At 48.5% G+C, this 16,775-nt stretch overlaps 1 protein-coding gene across 3 annotated transcripts; it reads left to right on the forward strand.

Moving 5' to 3' along the window:
* The first annotated feature begins 414 nt into the window (after positions 1-414).
* TMEM116 (transmembrane protein 116) lies at positions 415-16,324 on the forward strand. Of its 3 annotated transcripts, XR_008452697.1 has the most exons (13): positions 803-929; positions 1,041-1,087; positions 1,203-1,266; positions 5,228-5,359; positions 9,268-9,372; positions 11,164-11,213; positions 11,635-11,718; positions 11,801-11,939; positions 12,748-12,892; positions 13,011-13,084; positions 13,558-13,940; positions 14,464-14,530; positions 16,210-16,324. XR_008452697.1 is itself a non-coding variant. In XM_009560381.2 (11 exons), exons 2-11 carry the CDS (start codon positions 1,074-1,076, stop codon positions 13,750-13,752), a joined length of 1,002 nt encoding a protein of 333 aa, XP_009558676.2. In that variant the 5' UTR covers positions 415-526; positions 1,041-1,073; the 3' UTR covers positions 13,753-14,174. The 3 variants fall into 3 exon arrangements, 2 of the variants coding, with proteins under 2 accessions (XP_009558676.2, XP_053938054.1); XM_009560381.2 differs by lacking the exons at positions 803-929; positions 14,464-14,530; positions 16,210-16,324 and adding an exon at positions 415-526 and having other exon boundaries at positions 13,558-14,174; XM_054082079.1 differs by lacking the exons at positions 14,464-14,530; positions 16,210-16,324 and having other exon boundaries at positions 13,558-14,175.
* Positions 16,325-16,775: the final 451 nt, after the last annotated feature.

A 16,775-nucleotide genomic window follows, 5' to 3' on the forward strand; every position in this document is an offset into this window, starting at 1 on the left:
AAAGTCAGGCAGAACGTCCCTCTGAGGGTGTTATTTTATAGCGTGTTTTCTTTCAAAACAGTGTTTTTTCCAGGCACTGTTCATTCTTTGGATAACGTCTTGTGTTCAGTGTTATCTGTGCTGAACTGAGGGGTATTTTTTTCCCTATAATCACCTCTTTGGAGCCTTTCCCTGTCTCGAATGCAAAGTCAGGCAGAGCTGGAGCCAAAGCTCCAAACTAGCAAGAGATTTGGCTGTTGTGAAGCTCATAATAACATTACAATGAATCCTTGGAAAGTAATAGAATGTGCATAAGGTTTATTGGAAAGTTTACAGACCTGCACGTGTTTTCCTAGACGCTGTTCATTCTTTGGAGATGATAAAGTGCTCAGTGTGGTTTGTGCTCAACAGAGGGGTTTTTTTCTCCTGTAATCACCCATGTTTCCAGTCTCTCCCTGTCTCAAAGTCAGGCAGAGCAGGAGCCAAAGCTCCAAACTAGAAGATTTCACTGCTGTGAAGCTCATCATAACATCAAAACGAGCCCTCGGTAAATAACGGAACGTGCCTAGGATGGAAAGCAACAGAAAATGGATGGAAAAAAAATAGGAAATAGATGGAAAGCATAAGCTTTCTGGGTTATCTCACCCACCCCCCGGGAGCGGGCATCTCCCGTCCCAGCTGCGCTCTCGCCCTCGGGAGGGCTTGGGGTCGCCCCCCGGGTTTTCCAGCCCCAGTTTGGGGCTCCATCCCTTCTTTCCCCCCCGCCCAGGAGCCTCGGGAGGGCTGGAGGTCGCTCCGGGGGTTTTCCAGCCCCGGTTTAGGGCTCCCTCCCCTCTCCCTCCCCGGTGCCCGGGCGGGGCGGGGCGGCGCTCGCAGCACGGAGCCCGGAGCGGTGGGAGCCCATGGCCCTCCCGGAGGAGGGGGAAAAGCTGGATGGGGGCTGGCAGGAGGTGAGAGAGCCCCGAAAGCACCGCGACCCCCTCTGCCGGGACCCTGGGGGCGAATCCCTGCGCCCCATCCCCTGCCCGCATCCCTGAGCCTCCGCTCCTCCTTCTCCCCAGGTCTACTCGGCTCTGCAGTGGATCCAGTTCACCATGGCCATGCTCAGGTACCTCCCGCATCCGTGCCGTGAGATTCCTGCTCCAAGGACCGTTTTTCTCCGGGAAAAGAAAAAGAGAAATGGCCTATCCCAGCTCCTGTGCCAACCTGTGCTTTGTTTTCAGTGTTATAGGTTCCAGCTCAATTATTGCCTACGCCGTCTTCCAAAACGCCGTGCGGTCCCCCGAGGTAAGGTCTGCGCCTCTTTTGCCCCCCCAATTCGAGGTGCTTGTAGCTTGCAAAGAGCCGCATGGATCAGGAGCTCTGCAGGGCTCAGGTTTTTGTGGTTAAACTTAATTTAGCAGCTGGGAGGCAAAGGGCTCTCCAAGAGATTGGGTGTTTGTGATAGGACTAACCTTGAACTGCACCCACCTGGGGAGAAGCAGGTTCCTTAGCTTCGTGTTTTCTGCTCCAGGAGAGTCCTCCAGACCATCAGACGCATCCTGGGAAGAGGAATTTGTTAGGGTGTCCTCCTCTGTGGGGCAAAATGCCTGGAGGGCTAAGGAGCTGTGCACAGAGCTTCTGAAGTGCAAATTGGAGGTGTTCCTGTAGGAAATGTGCTTACAGGTGTCTGTCTTTGGGTAATTCTAAGCAGTTTTTCCAGGCAGGTGTGCTACTAAAAGTGATGCAACTCAAAGGGGCTGCAAAGTTCAGAGACACCAGGCAGAAAAGCAGTTTGCTCGGCAGTGGGGCTTTGGGAGATTCACCCAGGAGCCACAAACACCTCTAATGGTGAAGCAGCGGGACGTGGGTGCAAACTTTCCTCAGGTTGGGACTGTCTGTGCGTCCACTGCAGATCTGACATGAACGCAGTGCCTAGCATGTCCCGAGTACGTGGCACATGGAGCCTTTTGCAGGGAGCCTTGCATGTCTGGGATGCATCAGACATGCTGAGCAGGGGCTGGCATGTGTGCAGTGACCGTAGGGCTGCACCCCAAACCTGCCAGGCTTTTGCTGTACACATGCAGTCCCTCTGTCTGGCTGGGACCTACTGGAAACAGTGCCCAGAGCTCATCTGTGAAGCTGGAGTGGTTGTCCAGGGCTTACAGAGGTCTGGTAGCCCATTCTGTGGACCATGCAGATAACAGGTTACTGCTAGGAGCAGTAGGACAGTAGAGCTGGGAGCTATGTTGTAACAAAGCTGTGTTTGTACTTTCCTCATCTTCAGTGTTCTTTGTACATCGCGGGTTTGCAATCTGCAGCCCAGAGAACGGGACTTCCAGTGAGTTATCACCAGAGAAGGCAGGCAGGCAGTCGAGGTGACAACTGACACATGGTTGGATGAAGCAGGGTGGGGAGGAGAATGGGAGTCCAGGTTTGCAGGTGTTGTTTTCACCCTTACAACATGCAGGGCAGTCGTGCTCCCAGGCAGGCAGCCTTCTGGAAATGCTCTGCTTAGCACATTGATGATGATCTGCAGAGGTCTCCATGCATTACAGGGGTCAACGAAAGTTGGGACTTCACCTTAGTGCTGGGATGGAAAACCCAGATGAGCTTGTGCTGCGCATCAAAGGCTCTGCCACATAGAATCATAGAATGGTTTGGTTTGGAAAGGACCTTAAATCCTATTTAGTTCTAACCAACCCCCTGCCACGGGCAGGGACATCCCCCACAGGATCAGGTTGCTCAAAGCCCCATCCAGCCTGGCCTTGAACACCTCCAGGGATGGGGCAGCTAGAGCTTTCCTGGGCAACTTGTTCGCATCTCCTACACCTGGAGAACTGCAGTCATGGTTGTCTCCTGGGGTCCTCCACTCTGCTATGATTTGGAGCTGGGTTTGGCAGATGCTCTAAGGTGACTCGGAAGCCTCAGCCCATTACTTCCATGGCTAGAAGCCTGCGTTACTCAGGAGCCCTTGTGCTATTAGTCATATGATGTGGCTGTGGCTTGGGAGCTGCACTGTAGCTGGTTGTGAGCCACACATGGGTCCAGGACACAGATGGAGCCTTCGTGCTCGAGGGAGTCCAGATGTTTCTGCTCAGATTATTACTGTAAATCCGGATAGGAGGGATGGGTACCAGCTGGAGCCACTCCTCTGCATCAGGCTTCCAGGCTCTTGTTCTGCTGCCAGGGGTTGCTGGTATTTCAAAAGTAACTTCCTCATCGCCTCGTCCCCATGTTTCTGGCCTGAAGTGGAAGTTTGTAAACAAAGGGGCTGGGAGAGATCCGTATCAAGGCTTGCCACAAACAGCTTATTCCCCGAGTCACGGGGCTCCAGACTGAAATGTTTAAAAATAAGCAATGCTGGATGCTGGGAGAAGAACAATGTTATAAACACTTCCTCTCCCACCCCCAGCCTAGGAAATCAAATATTGCATTCTTCAAGCTTGCTTTCTGTCTCTAGGGGGTCAATAAAACTCCTCAGCCTGAACTAAATCATTCTGAAAAGCTGATGGCAAGCAATAAAGAAAGAATTTCCTCTGTCATGTCAACAGGTTCTGCACAGGCAGATATCCCTGGGCAATAACCAGACAGAGCTAAATCAACATGTATGCTCCAGCCTGGCAGCTTGACTGAATCTCTAGGTCTTTACATCCCCTTCCTCTATTTTATAAATACCATTTGGGTGTTTTCTTTTCCCTTTCGCAAGGAAGTGCCATGCTGCATTTCACTTACCACTGTCTCACCTACTTCTTTATTTAGGTCTGTGCCAAAAGAGCTCCTCGGCCAAACAGTGGTGCCGTGCTTCAAGTAGACTTCTTGCTAGAGAAAGGAGTCATCTGTTTGATTGCAAATGTTGCTTCTTTCAGAGCTGCTTAGTTTCGACCTGCCATGCTTGCAAACCGGATGGTGTCCCCAACCTATCTGTGACCTCCTTCTGGGGCTTCAATTCTGCACCAGCAAGGAGAAGCCCAGTTAAAGGCATTCATAAATGCAGTGATGTGCAAACTAGCTCCAGATGATTAGCCAGCAACAATGGTTTGGTGTACTGTGGTGCTGGGTTGAATGGTAGAAATAGAGAACTGGAGGGACAAGGATGTTGGAGAAGACATCCTGCAGAAGGCAGAGGACTTGCCGTGCTGCTATGTGGCAGTGGTGGCTCCAGGAAGACACCAGACAGACCTACCTCAGACTGCAGCATGAGGCAGGTCTGAGTCAATCAAGTCTACAATCTCAGCTTCTCAATACTACTGTGCTCTTTCTTGTTGCTCACGGGAACAAGATAAGTGTCATACAACACGTGGCAAATGTTTAATTAAAGGACAATGTCGAGGCAAATCTCACTGAAAGCTCAGTTCCATGAAAAAAAATCTTAAAATCAAGGCCTCCTGATATGTTTCCATGCTGTGTTTACCATTATAATTTCCTATAGGGAAAAAAAATTGCCATAATTTTCTCTCCAGGATGCTGAGAATTAGTTAGCAAAGACTACAATTAAGAATCTAGATAATTAGACTGCTTTTCCAGAGTGTCTGCTCTCCCAATAACAACGAAAATGTTAGCCAGAATTTTGCACACATGTTTTCCTGCGGTGTTTACAGTCCTTTTGGCCACGACATGCAAACTGGAAATGGGCTGGAAACTGCCGTTAGAGGAGCGGCAACTCTGTTCCAGCAAGATTCAGCAGAGAGACGGATGACTCTAACGGAGGGAATTAATCCAGCATGTGAAATAGGTTCAACCTTAGTGACCAACTGAAAAGATGTGAAACACATAGGGGAAGTTATTTCAAGTTATTTCAGACCTGGAGAAGGGTTTGTGTTTACCAAAAGTTTGATTTCTCCTTGGTTGATTTCAGAAATAACATTGCTCCTCCCTGCTAAGCTGTTCTGTTCTGCAAAAATTGTAACGTTCTGGACCTTGGAAGTGTTTTCTGTAAGAGCTGATGCTGCTCTTGGATCCTGGGGTGTTGCTAATGGCAGAAAGCGGGGTTACAGGAAGGTATCTTCTTTGAAACAGATCCTGAGAGCAAGAATCACTATGGCTTTTGTGTGTGTGGAGAGCTGCCCTGCCAGAAGAGCTGAGGGATGAAAGTATATAGAATCATAGAATAGTTTGGGTTGGAAGGGACCTTAAAGATCATCCAGTTCTGAACAAGATCATCTAGTTCCAAGTAATATCTAGACAAGGGGTAAAACTCCTGCTGTAGGTGGTTGTGGGAGTGTTGTGACCCTCACTCAGACGCGCTGACCCATTTCACTTTTCCCAGGTTCGTCCTCTTTTCTACCTGAGCCTCTCCGACCTACTCCTGGGCATGTGCTGGCTCACTGGGGCTCTTCTCTACAGCACACCAACCTCGAAGCAGGATCTCATCTGCTATAACCTGCAAGCAGCTGGACAAGTGAGTAGCCTTGGCATCCTCATTCGTCCTGCTACGGTGCCCCCCTCGCCGTAATCAACCTTGCTGGTGATTAGAGCGTGGCTGTAGGGGACTGTTTCTAGTCAGGCTTTGGCAGAGACTCCGTGTGTGAACTTGACTTATCAAATCTTTTTGCCTTGTGTGTAAAAAGGAGATAACCATGCTTGGGTTTAGGTTCATCTGTTTTTTGAGTGGCAATGAAGAAGGCAAAGAGAGCATGGTATTTTGTGGTTGCCGCGTTTGGGTGGCTTGTGTAAAGTAAGTAGATGGGTTTTAATTTGTTTCCTTTTGGAGCCCTGCCAGCAATGATCTCTCTGCCTCACGCGGTAGCTTTTCTATTTCTCTTCATGCTTCCTCCATCCTGGGCAGGATCAGACACATTCTGTGATTTGCTTGAGCTCAGACTTAGAACATTACTCACATGAACAGCCCTCCTCGTGCTGACCTGGCTCTCTCCTTCCTCAATCAATCCCAAGGATGCTCAGGGACTGCTCCATTGGCACGAGCTCAGCTCCGTGCCCCAGCGATTCGGCTGATTTCCAGCTGTGTGTGCACATTTCATGTGCTGGAGACTAATTGGAGTGGAGTGAGGGAAATACTGCTTTCCTAACAGTTTGCTTTTGGCTCACGGAGTTCCCGTTTCAGCATTAGGCTTCGCGAATCGCTGCTCTCAAAAAGCTCTGCAGGATACAGCCAGGCCTGAGCCAGAGCAGCGGTTTGCAAGCAGTCATCGCTGGGCTTAACAATTTCCTTTTAAAGGACCCACAAAGAAGTGTCTGGGAAGAGCGAGTGGCTTTTGGGAGCTTTGATGGGTGTTCTGTGGGCTCGGGCAGCTCCCTGGTAGCGTGGTGGTCCCCACAGATGGGAAGTGGAAACATCCTTGCTGAGCAGCAGCATCCAAAGCTGGAGAAACTCTCCACCCACCTCGGAGAAGGCAGGGAAGTGTCTCTGTGTGCAGAATGGAAGCGTGCACTCTGCCGTGTGCCTGGGAATGGGTGCCTGCAGCCAGGGTTTTCCCAACAGCTGTTGTTGTGGGTAAAACCATGTCACTCATGACAGTGAGAGCAGCTGCTCTGCTCTTGGCTTGTCTCTGGTTTCTCTAGCTCCCCTCCGCTGCTGTACAAGCACCGCAACATGTTCACATTGAGAGAGGAAACAGAGGGGTGTAGGTAATTTAGCCACTTGGGAACAATGCAGAATGATATCAAATGTGTTTTTTTTGGATGATGGTACGCTGGAAAATGAGAAGAGCTTGGGAGAGACTTTTCAGAGCTGGAAGGCAGAAGGAACACATGGGACTCTGATGTTTCTGAGCTCTTTTCTTTGCCTGGGGAACAGTTCTTAACGCTGATGTGACCTTTTTATGGCCTGGAGAAGACAGGTTGTGCTCTTGGAGGAGGAGAAGGTTGGATATAGACGACAAGACATCATCCCTCAGCTGAGACACTGAGAGCATGCTATGCTCCCATGTATTTCTGGCTGTTTTCTGCCCTTGCTTTCCCAGCCTGACGCCGTGCTTCCCAGGGACACCAGTAAGGAATGGGGGCAAGGTTGAGAGCTTTACTTTCATGCTGGGAGAGGCAGCATGAGTAGCAGAACTGGTCCTAGGTGAGTCCTTACAGGACTGCCTTTGCCTCGGCCCCACAGGGGACAGTCAGGGTGTTGTGGTGGGGTCTGCAGGATGCCTGCCACGTCCCAACTCAGCCATGGGGTCTCCGGGCTCCTCTCCTGGGTGCCACCAGCAGACCACCTCCAGCAGGAGAACTGCCGAGGTGGCAGAGCCGGCTTGTGCCTGGCAAGAGCTGTCACTGCTGTTTGCTCTGGGAGAAATTAAAACAAACGGAGCCCTTGCCATAGCAACTGTACCTGCGTGTGACACGGTGCAGGACACCTCCTTGCTAAACACCCCAGCAAAGCCCTTGTGCAGTGGGAACACCTTGTGCGTAAGTAGAAGCTGGTAACAGGTTTAACCAGCAGCTTCTCCAGAGTATAAGTGATCTGAAACCGAAGGAAATGAGTCAATGTCTCCTGGCCCCACTCGCTCCATGCTGAGTGGAGAAGTCTCACAAGGGTTGCATTCCTGGGTGTCTCATAAACACGCACGGCTTCTTTGCATATGACCACCTAGAAGATGTGAAGTGCACTGAACGAAGAGGGTAAGGACAGGCTCAGGGCTGCTCAGCAGCAGTGTCTGCAGGTGGGAGCACTTAGAGTCTCACACCACAGTCCATGTGACGTGGCAGTATCAAGGGATGCATTAGGAATAGGACAATATTTTGCCTTATTTAGCCTATTTACTATTACCTTGTCACCAAGGGCTGACGTTGTAGCAGATGGAACTCCCCTAACATCCATACCATGTCGTAAAGGAGGAGATTGCTTTCTTGTACTTCCTCTGTTTCAACCTCAGATTCATAGTTGAATTAAATGTAAATACTGCTCCCTTATGCTTTCTCTTGACTTTGTGCTCCTCCTCCCTGCCTTGCCTTTGCGTTACAATAATGAAGTCCGGGATAGAGATTGTGGTTATAGTTGCACAATTCCCCCACATTTTTCCAGTTCGGTTCCAGTGGCCTAATCACGTCCTGGCAGGCTCTGCTCACGCTGCTTGGCACAATGGGAGCCACAGAAGTGTTATAATGAGGGGCTCTCGTGTCTCCCAGTCGCTGCTTTGTCTTCTTATGGTGAGTCCACAGCCCCGAAGCTGAGGCTCAGGAGAGCAGAACTCCCTTCTCTTTCTGCTGGTTCCTTCTTCCTAAAAAGAAGGCAGTGTTGATATTTTGTGAGCCTCTCTAAGGCATTTTGAAGTACAAGAGAACAATCTCTGTGGACTGTTTTGATGACCTGCCCTTGAAGTAACTGAATAAGGGCAACAAACCCTCATTAAACCTTGTCTAATGAGCCGGAAAGTCACTGTAATGTTCCTGCTGCAATGTAGCAGCCCCTTGGACTTGGCCTCTTTGGAATCAGCCAAGAGCGTTTGCAAGCCCAGGGAAGGAGACTGAGCTTACTTAGTAACCACTTTCCCAGACTTAGATGATAGCAGGGCAGCAAACTTGTGCCCCTTGCCTCTTTGGCAAAGAATAGCAAATCCACATTAAAAATCACTTGTCCAGCCCTTCCTCTTTGCCTTTGCCACTGAAGCATGTGTTTCCTGTAGCAAACACAGCACGCACGTGTATTGTATGATTTGGCAGTGCTGTTTATTCTTGACTGTCTGGAGCAACCACGGATTCAGGAAGAAATGCGAGAAAGATTTGAGGTTTTTTTACAGGTTTTAGATATTTGGTCTCACCCCGAGCTGGAATTGAGGGCTGTGAAATTCCATGGGAAATAGTGTTCTTTATCTTTTCTTTCCTCCTTTTTTCCATGGAGAGAAAAGGGCATTTTTGGATTTTAACTGGGGTTTAGTGCAGATATTCTCTGCCCTCCCTTTCCTCTTTAAATATGCTATTGTTTTCCGTTTCCGTGAATTCACTGACTAGTGAGCCCATTCTGCAAGAAGCAAATCCGAGTGCTGCATCTGTGTTGTGTTTCCTAATGGATGTAGCACAGTGTAGGCTCCAAGCACCTTTGAACCCTCTGTTGTCAGGATTCAGGCCAAAAGATGAGCCAAGTCACGAATACTTGTATTTTTAAGACAGTCCTGCTATCATTAGTCTTTCTGTCCCCTGCGTGAGGCCAAAGTGAAGCTACCTTTGTTCAGTCTGAGGTGGGAAACCCCTTCTCTACCCAGCTGGTGCCCCAGTGCATCCCAGTAGACACGAGCACAGAGTCTGTGTAGGGACCATTGTCTTTGGCTGTCCGTGAGCTTTGGGTTCATCAGCGATGAACTAAACGTGCTATGGGAACTGTTACTACCTGACTGAACTCTTGTCTGTATTTCTCAGATATTCTACGTGGCCTCTTTTCTATACACTGTCAACTACACATGGCACCTCTACATGGACCTGAAGACGAAATACAATCAGAACCTTTTCAGGATGCCCCCCCAGGTGAGTAGGACTGACATGCAACCCCTGCTGGGTACTGGGATCTAACTGGGAGAGGTGGAATGGGGTTTGGGAGGTGTGTACGTAACAGTGATTCTCTCCATTAGGACTTTCCTGCTCCCTGGCTTATGAATTATCTTGCCCATTGAGGTCAGCAGTGTTACAGTGAGGTCTGCTGTAGGACCTCAGTGGAAAATCAGGCTTGCAAGACCAAAGCAGGCAAAGGCCAATGGCAGCGGACATCTCAGAGTAGAGATGGCTTAGGACTGGGTATTGAAGTTCTGGACTGGAAGAACAGCAGTTTGCACCAGCTGAGTAACTGGTGTGTTGCTGTCATTGCCTTGTGCCAGTGCACCGCAGTGGGGACAGGAAAGCAGGGGGTGCCTGGACAGCCTGCAACTGAGAACTGACAGTTTTTGTCCTTCCCAAGGTGTCATACAGCATTCGAGAGGGTCAGTAAGCATCATAAGAGTTTGAGGTAGGAGGTGTGACGGAAGCGAGCTGGTGATAAAAGGACAAGTTGGCTCTGTGAACAGTGGCCAGTCTTCTTGCTGGCCTTTACAAAAGCCCTTTAAGGAACCAGTGTAATCACTGGGAACCGAGGAACAAGGACATAGTACTCAGAAAAATACGCTCTGTGTTGCAGGCTAAACAAACACTTCAGATACCGTGTGACCAAAATCTTTCCTTGCAGTTGTTTCGTTCCTCACGCCATGACCAGTGCGTCACTCCCGATGAGTTGCTGCAAGAGGGCACATTCCTTATACAGCATTTTCCATCGAACCCATTGGTCCCATTTCCATAGGAAGCCTTTTTCTCCCCCAAACATTTGCTGTGCATGACAAACTTTGCATCCCAGGTAATTCCACATCTTGGTTTGGGAGCAGCAGGCTGGCCAGATCAGTCTGAATTTTAAGAGCTCTTGTCCATAGGGTTTGGATCCACTTGTAGGACTGGTTTCCTTCTTGTTGGATTCTCACTCAAAACACAACCCCTACCTAAACTCCCCACCACTGCAGCTGTGCCCACATTGCATTGCCATAGCTGGCGCGTGGATGCCAGCTGTCAAAGTCCATTTCCTGATGGGCAGATACCAGGACACTCCAAACCACCTGCATTTCTTCACCAGAACATGAAGTTTCTGTGGATCAGGGACAGGTTAAGTAAATAAGCAGTACAAAAAATGAGTGAGTTACACCAGAACTCATCAGGTGTCTGTTCCTTGTCTGGTTCCAAGTTCCCTTCCCACATCCTCTAGTCTTGAAGGAGAACAAGGCACTAAGAAGGTGGAAGCAATAGTTGTTTCTGTTGCAAATCAGCACAGACTGAACGGGGTGGTGTTGACTCAATGCAAAGTGGAAACAAACATTTGTGCTCAGTCTGGGGATGAATCACAGAATAGTTTGGGTTGGAAAGGACCTTAAAGATCATCCAGTTCTAACCCCCTGCCATGGGCAGGGACACCTCCCACTGGATCAGGGGCTCCAAGCCCCATCCAACCTGGCCTGGAACACCTCCAGGGATGGGGCAGCCACCACTGCTCTGGGCAACCTGTGACAGTGCCTCACCACTCTCATGGTGAAGAAATTCCTCCTTCTGTCTAGTCTAAATCTGCCCCTCTCCAGTTTATACCCTTTGCCACTTGTCCTATCACTACAAGCCTTTGTAAACAGCCGCTCCCCAGCTTCAGCATGTGAAGAGCCCTCAGCAACTGAAGTGCTCCCTGGGCGTGGGTTCTGTGAATTAGCGCCCACACAGAAACGATCGTTTCATTAAGCTCTTTGCATTTTGCAGGTTGTAGATTATGCGAGTTGCATTGGCCGAATAGCAACGATCTCATCTAGGTAAGGTTTAATTCTCTGGCAGAATGGGGGGGGAGGTTGATGAACTGCAGTGTGCTGATCTCTGCCTCCTTTTGAAGCAAGTTTTAATAAAACCTGTAAAGCTCATCAGTAAGAGCAGAGTGACCTAACAAACTCGGAGTAAGAGCATTTGGATGCAAAGGCCTTTCTCCAACCGAGTTAAAATTAACTGTATTAATTATATGTATTTTTTCAGAAAGCGCTCCCTTTACCCGCGTGTTGCCTGGATGAATGGGAGGGCTGAAGTCAGTAAAGCTGATAAAACATTCTTCCAGAGCAGTGTCAATAAAAATGATTTCTTCTGTCACTATAGAGGACTTAAAAAACAAGCAGTGTTTGGTTGGGGATGGGAGCAGTGCTGTGCAACAACCAATAATCTTGCTGTTGTCCTTTCTGCTCTCAGCCTGATCCCTTTCTTTCTCATGGTGCCTGTGTTTTGCCTGGGCAACAGCAGTAATTGCTACCAGAACTTCAGCCAGAAGCATGGGTAAGGCTCTCATATCTCTCTGAAGCAGCCCCACTGCTTCAAAGTCACAGCAGGAGCTGAGCGGTGCCCTTTCTCCGCACAGGTGTCTCTTGATGCACACAGGAATGGCCATGCCCACCAACGAGCCCCAGACCCTGAGTGGCTCCGTTTGCCGGGCGATGCATTTCTATGGCATTGGGGTCTTCCTCATTTCCTTTCTGATCAGCTTCATCACCATTCTGGTAAGAAACATAGTCCTTGCACACTGACCATCACACCCAGGTGGTCGGTGTGAGATTTGCCCTTTTTCATCTTTTGCTTCAGATCTTCAGGGGAAGAACTGAGTGAGAAGCTTCCCTTTTTGAAGGGGGGGCAAGGGAGAGAAAAATATTATTGTACCACCATATAAATCCATCTGGAGTCTTGTGTTCTCTCAACAACATCCCAAAAAGGATCTATCAGGTAGAGAAGGCTGAGGGTGCGGCAGCAGAGATCACCTACTGCATGGGTCAACCAGAGCCCAGATCAATTCAGAATCTTCAGTTCGGATAAGACCCCGTACAAAGCAACCACTGTCACTCAGGGAGGACACTGTTGTGTGAAACGGTTTGATAGCTTGAAATGAGGTTTTTGGCTAAGAAAAACATGAGATACTCTGTCTTAAAGGGGTCTATGGGAACGCTGGGGAGGGGCTCTTGCTCAGAGATAGGGCAAGGGGGAATGATTTTCACCTGAAAGACGGGAGCCTGAGATGAGATCTTGGGAAGAAATGTTTTTCTGTGAGGGTGGTGAGGCCCTGGCCCAGGTTGCCCAGAGCAGTGGTGGCTGCCCCATCCCTGGAGAGGTTCAAGGCCAGGCTGGATGGGCCTTGAAGCCCCTGATCCGGTGGGAGGTGTCCCTGCCCATGGCAGGGGATTGGAACTGGGTGGGCTTTGGGGTCCCTCCCAGTCCGAACCATTCTGTGATTCTATGATTCTGTCCTAGATGAACAAGCCAGATCAGAGCATGTGCACAAAATATAAACAACAATGTATGCTTGTTCCTTTTTAGGTTATACTTGGTCAAGCACGAGGTTTGTACAAAAGGTTCGTAAACTCCACGGGATTCCTGGGGGATCAGCAGTGGGCCATGATTAAGATGGTGGAACAACGAGTAGTTTTCTACCCCATTACATTCTTCTGCTGCTGGGCCCCAGGTGAGCAGGGAGCTGAGTTACTTTCACATTCTCCTAAGGTATAGTGCATAGATATTGGCAATGAAACTCCAAAGAGGTGCAACTAAAGCAATACTCTCTTGTCCATCCCTTTTTACAGCCGTCCTCCTTGGAATACTGAAGCTGACAGTGTCAACAAACAGCAAAATCTACATGGCTCTTCTGATTCTACAGGTAAACGTCATCCTCTGCAACCTCCTGTGTTTTGCCTTCTCTGCTTGGACAGAAAAATGAATGTTTGCCATTTCTGATCTACGAAATGTGTTTATATCCACAAGGATCGTAAGTTGCTTTTGATTGGCAAAGATCTTTGTTAGTTGTTTTGTGTTTTTCACAGGCTTGAAGAGAGCTCAGTAACCGAACTCATAGTAGAAAATAGGACTAGAGGGGATCCCCAGAAATCAGTTTATTCCCTTTCTATGAAAGTCTCCAATGCACTTTTCCAGCTGCTTGAGGTGCCTGAGGCAGCATTTAGCAAATATTATTAAAATAACCATGAGATTCTTTTATCAGGAGGGGATGCAGAAAGATAAAACCATGCTGGCAGCGGGAGGCTTGGCGTAAGGTGCCGGGTTTGACAGCCTGGTGGGGAGCTGTGCAGTGCTGGCTAACGAGAGCGCCCTGATCTCCCCTGTGGTCTCTCCCAGGCTCTGACAGCAGCTTCCCAGGGGCTCCTGAACTGCATCGTGTACGGCTGGACACAGCACATCTTCCTCTCCCTTAAACGCAACGCCTGCCGGGATGTTGACACTCAGACTCCTCTCTTGCGCTCCCAGAAGAAGTTCTACGCCAGCACACTCCCCACCAGCCCACCGGATGCAGAGGGATCCACCCTGCTCTGATGAATCCCTGTGTCAAAGGAGAATGGGCAGCGTCCTAACGAGGCCTCGTCAAGTTTTAGCAATGTCAGCCAGCCCGTGTCTGGTGCGAACTGTTTTGCCAGCAGCAAAGTTAGCTGTAGTGCTGGAGGAGCCTGAGCAGAGCTGTCAGAGACAGACACTCTCCATGAAGATAGTTATTTATTGTACAGGTTTGTATGGATTGTAAATGGATTCTTTAAACACAGTAAATCTTTAGAACTGTTTCTCCTCCTTATGAAAATATCTCTAGAAAAGCAGCAAATTGTATGTAACAGCCCAGAGATCTGGTACAGCTCCTTTGAGGGTAGGTGGTGGTCAAAGGATGTTTTACTTCTCAAAGTGTTTGCCATTACAAACTAACAGTAAAGCAAAGGTGAATATTTTTCAATCTCTGACTTTTAATTTGCTATAAAAATAAGAACTATAAATGCTATAAATAGGTGCTGCCATCCTAACACTCAAATGAAAGGAATGAACAGTTATGAAGTAGCACAAAAAAAATCAGTGCTCACTTCTGTGCTTTGACCTTTTGCACATTTCCCTCCTGTTCCTCATGCCAATCATAGAATCAGAATGGTTTGGGTTGGAAGGGACCCCAAAACCCACCCAGTTCCACACCCCTGCCGTGGGCAGGGACACCTCCCACTGAATCAGGATGCTCAAAGCCTCATCCAACCTGCCTTGAACTCCTAGGTCCTGCTGAGCTACAATACTCAGAAAAATAAGCTTCTTCAACCCAGTGGAGCATCTCCTGAACCAGGTGAGCAAGACTTTGCATGAAAAATTACAAGTATCACACAACAACTCTCTCAATGTACAAGGTGTGCTTTAGCCTCTGGGAGAAGTCATATTTTCCTAAGGCTGTTTTAGCTTCCATCCTGCCCAGTTGCTTTTGGATCACCTCAACCATCAGTTTGCACCTCAAGAGCTTGTTCAGGGTCTTCTCTTGTGGATAGAGAAGGTGCTGGAAGGCGAGGGACCCTGGCACAGGTTTGATGCAGTAGCCCAGGTTCCTGATTTCCAGTTGACCCCTCAGACTCACGTGGGTGCTCATCGTGGCGAAGGAGCCTGTCCTGCCCTCGCCAGGGCCATGGCTGCCAGCCCGCTGCAACAGCACAAAGCAGCACCAGGAAAGACTCAGCACAGCCAGGGGAAGGCAGGGGAGAGATGCTTTTGGGGCTGGAATGGAATGATCCAAGGGGCAAACATTTCTCCAGCTCCACTTCAAACACCAACTTTCCAGGGGACGGGTCATGGGACCCTGACACCGGCACAAGCAGGAGCAAACAGCACATCAAATCCACCCCGGCTCATTGCTGGGAGCCCACTGCACCCTGCGTAGGCTGATCCCGTTTGCTAAGCGCTGAGGAGCCAGTGCTGCAGCCACTGCAATTTGTTTAAAAGGGGATTAAGCGTTCCTAAGTGGAAAGCAATAGATTACAGGGAAATCATGATTTGGTGGCTAATGGGACCCCCAGCTGCAGCACTGAGTGCCTGCAGTGCCTGTGGACAGAGATCCATGCAGGGCTTCTCGCTGAGCAGATATCACTGAACCTTTTAACTGCTTGAGAGGGGTTTCCTTGCTGAGAGTCATTCCTTACCTATGCAACCTTCTGTAAGTAGTGGAGAGGCTTCTGTCGCTTCCACAGAATGCTTGCAGCTGGTTTGGCTGCCTTAAACCCCAGGATGCTTGGAAAGTGTCCTCTCACTCCCCTTCCCAGTGTTCGGGATGTGTGTGTACACACACACACACACACACACACACACACACAGAGAGGGAGATATCTATATAAATATATAGATATAAGAATATATATTGATAGGACCATCACTAACCACTAATATAAATAGGACCGTCACCAACACACCATGAACTCCCCAAATGCCAAGCAGATGGATGGTGGCCTACTGCCCAGCTGTCCCCCCACTTCTTCAGTGCCAGTTTTGTTCCAAACTGCTCCTGTGCACAAAAAACATGTTCACAGAGCATTAAACACAACAAGTCACCCCTCCCTGCCCTGAGAGCCTGCAGCTGTAGCTACAGGTAAAGCCCTGCAGACCTTGTGGGGTTAACTGGGAGCACTGGGCAGGCACTGCTGCCATCTAATGGAAAGCAATGTTTAAAGAAGATTCCAGGTAATATTGCCTGGCAGAGCGGGCAGTTTTCTAGGGTTCTATCCAATCTGTGCTGTCAGCTCCTTCACCTCAAAGTCTCTGGGCACAGAGACAGAAGGAGACAGGACAAAGTGTGGCAGGATAGGGCTGGGGCTGGTAGGAGGAGCAGTGGCCGGAGAAGCCGTCCTCCTTCCCTTCTGTACCAGGACTTGGAAACTGAAGAAAAGCAGTCAGTAACTTTATAGTTTAGGAAAATCATTTATATACACCGATGCGTAATATTTACAATGTAATACTGATCCAAAATAAACAAACATGTTACAGGTAACACTGAAAAGGAGAAATGAAAACATTTGAATACAGAGAAGTTAAACGTGGCGTGTGAGGAAAGACTCGGATTTCCAAAAGAAAAACCTGAAGTAATGACAGCAAAACTTGGGACACATTGTCCTTTCCAATAAAAAACTCTTCCATCTAGTCAAGTTCTTCTATTATACATAATAGCTTAAAATAATCAAGTTACAGGAGAAGTCAGATATACATAACATTTTGGAAAGGTCAAATGATTTCAGAGATTATTCTCTTAAATAAAATTCTAAACAAATCCTACAGAGCTTCCCGTATCCTTTTAGTGTTTGTACAAAGAACATCAATCTTTGATCCCACACAACTCTTCCATCTCAAGGTATTTACAATATTCACAGTCTGCTACAAAGGATCAGTAGATCTATCACCAAATAAAACCTTACATCATCAAGACAAGGTATCTCGCATTTATGTCAGCTGAAAAATAAAAACCACAGGAAGGAAAAAGTAAAATCCTACTATAAAATATGAAAAGGAATCCATTAAAGTATATTTAGTTTTGAAATCTAAAACATAAAGAGTAA

The sequence above is a fragment of the Cuculus canorus genome, chromosome 17, assembly GCF_017976375.1.
Source record: "Cuculus canorus isolate bCucCan1 chromosome 17, bCucCan1.pri, whole genome shotgun sequence".
Classification (NCBI taxonomy): domain Eukaryota; kingdom Metazoa; phylum Chordata; class Aves; order Cuculiformes; family Cuculidae; genus Cuculus; species Cuculus canorus.

Excerpts from the sequence above, each read along its gene's own strand:
- TMEM116 (XM_054082079.1), top strand. The coding sequence starts at position 882 with ATGGCCCTCCCGGAGGAGGGGGAAAAGCTGGATGGGGGCTGGCAGGAG. Across the intron at positions 930-1,040 it reads TGGATGGGGGCTGGCAGGAG|GTCTACTCGGCTCTGCAGTG; the intron begins GTGAGAGAGCCC and ends CCTTCTCCCCAG. Across the intron at positions 5,360-9,267 it reads ACCTGCAAGCAGCTGGACAA|ATATTCTACGTGGCCTCTTT; the intron begins GTGAGTAGCCTT and ends TGTATTTCTCAG.